Source organism: Chaetura pelagica, unplaced genomic scaffold (assembly GCF_000747805.2).
Source record: "Chaetura pelagica isolate M959 unplaced genomic scaffold, ChaPel_1.0 scaffold302, whole genome shotgun sequence".
Lineage (NCBI taxonomy): Eukaryota > Metazoa > Chordata > Aves > Apodiformes > Apodidae > Chaetura > Chaetura pelagica.
This window is the reverse complement of record NW_009952561.1, coordinates 1,405,644-1,408,321: the sequence shown is the minus strand read 5'-3', so window position 1 is coordinate 1,408,321 and position 2,678 is coordinate 1,405,644. Positions and strand designations below refer to the sequence as shown.

The 2,678-nt window shown below is 57.6% G+C and overlaps 1 protein-coding gene across 1 annotated transcript in view; it reads right to left on the bottom strand.

The window, feature by feature from the left end:
* Positions 1–2,678, bottom strand: part of TACC1 (transforming, acidic coiled-coil containing protein 1) — a 17,596-nt gene that overhangs the window by 9,970 nt on the left and 4,948 nt on the right. The window contains exon 2 of the mRNA XM_009993262.1: positions 28–485. Coding sequence (XP_009991564.1) covers positions 28–485 — 458 coding nt within the window. The remainder of the gene's footprint in view (positions 1–27; positions 486–2,678) is intronic.

Here is a 2,678-nt window from a genome sequence, read left to right as displayed (position 1 = left end):
GGAGCTCTGCAGCCGGCAGCCTCCTGCCACAAAGGGGTTGATGTTCTCGTCGTACTGCTCAGGGTCGAACCCGTAGGATGCCCGGGGCACCAGGGGCTCCTCTGTGCTCTCTTCTGCTTTGCTCCCCAGCAGAGGTGGTTTCCCTTTCCCGAGCTGGCCCTGGCTGGGTGAGTGCTCCTGGACCAGGACATCAGCCCTCAGCTCTGCCAGCCCCACGCCTGTGTCCACTGGGTCCTCTCTTGACATGACCTGCTCCTGGGCTGCTCTGCCCGCATGGGGCCCCGGGGCACAGCCAGTGCCAGCCCTGCTCCCCAGCACAGCCTGGGGCTGCCTCAGGGATGAGTCTTCGGGGCTGGCTTCCCCTTCAGCATCAGAGTTGGCTCTGGGGGCTCCGCTCTCCGGTTGAGCCTCATCTTTGGGGTGTTTCCCAGGTGAGCTGTCCTGGCGGCCTCCCCCTGCCAGCAGGTCAGCGTGGCCACTTGGCTCTGAAAAGACAAAAGGAGCTGGTTACACCCCCTCCAGACACAGGAATGTGGGGGATGCTCTTGCTCACTGTGGCTGCGATGCACAAATGTGAGGAGCCCAAGGAGAGAAAACATCTGCGTGAGGCTGGAAATGGGGCAGGAGGGAAGGGGCATGGCAGAGCCCCACAGGATGGTACTGGGAGAAGAGAGCAGCTCTGCTCAGCACCCCAGGGCCCATCCCACTCACTGCCTGCACCCCTGCCTGTGCATTTGTACCAGGCTCCCCACACTGTGGTCAGTGTCTTAATCACAAGTCCTGATCCATGACTTAATCACTATTACTGCAATCCCTTCCCCTAAATCCTTTTACTGTTTAATCTTTGCTTTGCTGTCAGGGGGTGGGAAGCTCCTGAGAGCTACAGCCACAAAATGCCCAGAGCCAGGACCTCAACACAGGCAGGCAAAGGCACCAGAGGAAAACACCTGGTGTCACCTGCACCCAGCTCCTCTGCACCTCTTCTCCCACATCCCAACCAGGGATGACTGCACAGGATACAGCAGGATGGGGTGTTGAGGTGCTCAGCACCATCAGAATGCACACAGGACCTGCAGCTCTCGCTGGCACCTTCCTGGGACCCAGCCAGGTCCTCCAAGGGCAGCACAAAACCAGTGCTCACCCAAGGACCAAACTGGTCCCGCACACCCCAGCAGCCCTGAGCACATCTCCCTGGAAAAGGCTGTTTCTGTCATGGGGTGTTTGGAACCAGCTCATGTTTGCTGGTGACCAAGCAAGTCACAGGCTGGCAGAAGAAAAGTGAATCAGGCAAATATCTGGTCCCTGGGCTAATCCAGGACACAGAGCCAGCAGCCCTGACTCAGCTGATGGCTTGTGGTTGACATAATTGATCTCAAGGATGCTAAAAAGCCATGGAAATGAATCATGAGGGGCTGTGTGCTCCCTGAGACTGCAAAAAAAAGCTCCCTCGGACTGCAGAAAAGCTCCCTCCAAATAGACACTGTCTTGCTGCCCCAGAAAAGCATCAATAAACACAAATCCAGTGGAAGTGTACTTGGAGTGCAGCCAGAAAACACTCTGAGGCAGAGCCTGCCAAGCCCTCCCATCATTAGGAACCAGGAAAACCTCCCTACCAGACCCCAAAGAAAAGTTTATTACTCTTGCTGTGTTGCTCAGATGTTTTAAACCTCACCGAGACAGCCCTGAATAGAAGAGCAGACTTCAAAGTCAGGGCAAAAGGCACCTTTTAAATGCATTTCACATTCCCACCGGAAGGTTTTGCAGCCGCCGTTCTCACAGACATGAGCCCATCCTGGTTTCTAACCCAAGCAACGAGTAATTACTTCTGGAATAACAAGCAGTCGGCATGCAAACCACTGCTCCTTGCTGCGGGTGTCTGCAGGGCGGGGAGGGGAGGGATGGTGTGTGTGACCACTGCTCACAACAGCCACTTCTTCACAAAAATGAGAACTGCCTGCCCAGGTCTTCCAGTTCTGTGATTCACTTGTTTTCTGCACCCGAGACAGCCCAGCTCCTCCACTCAGACACCCAGCCTCCAGCACAGCCCGCCTGCTCAGCCAGTCTGGGACGCTGAGGAACTGGAATATACTGGAAGAGTTGGGGGGTGGGTGAAGGACTGACTGCTCAAGGAGCTTGCCACAGGAACCCCATCCATGTCCCAGCATGAACACGGACCTGCCAGCAGCAAGGCATGCTCAGTGAGCCCAGGACCAGCCCCAAACACAGACCCAGTTGCGGGCAGGATCCCTGACAACGGCAGCTGCCCCAGCAGTGCAGACGGGCCCCTGGTCCTGCTCTGGACACAGGGGGGACAGTGCAGAGGGAGAGGGGAGATTTTATACTGGCCAAAGGAAATGGTACAGATTGTGTTGCACAGCAGGAGCAGCACTCGGTGTGTGTGCATTACAGTCCTTGTCCTGCTCCTCCTGAGCCTGAAGGGAAACGCAAACAGCGACTACCCAAGGAGCCTTCCTGCCACCCCTGGCTCCCCGGGATGAATCACTGAAACTTGGCAGCAGCGCCGCGATGCAAAAGGCTCCGCGCCCTCCTCATCCCACACACCGCAGCCAGGCGGGGCAGCCGGGATCCCCGGCACGGCCCTGAGTGCCAATCGCCCGGGAGAACAACCCGCCAGTGTCTGCAGCCCCAGTCAGGCAGCCCCAGCTGCCCTGCCCTGG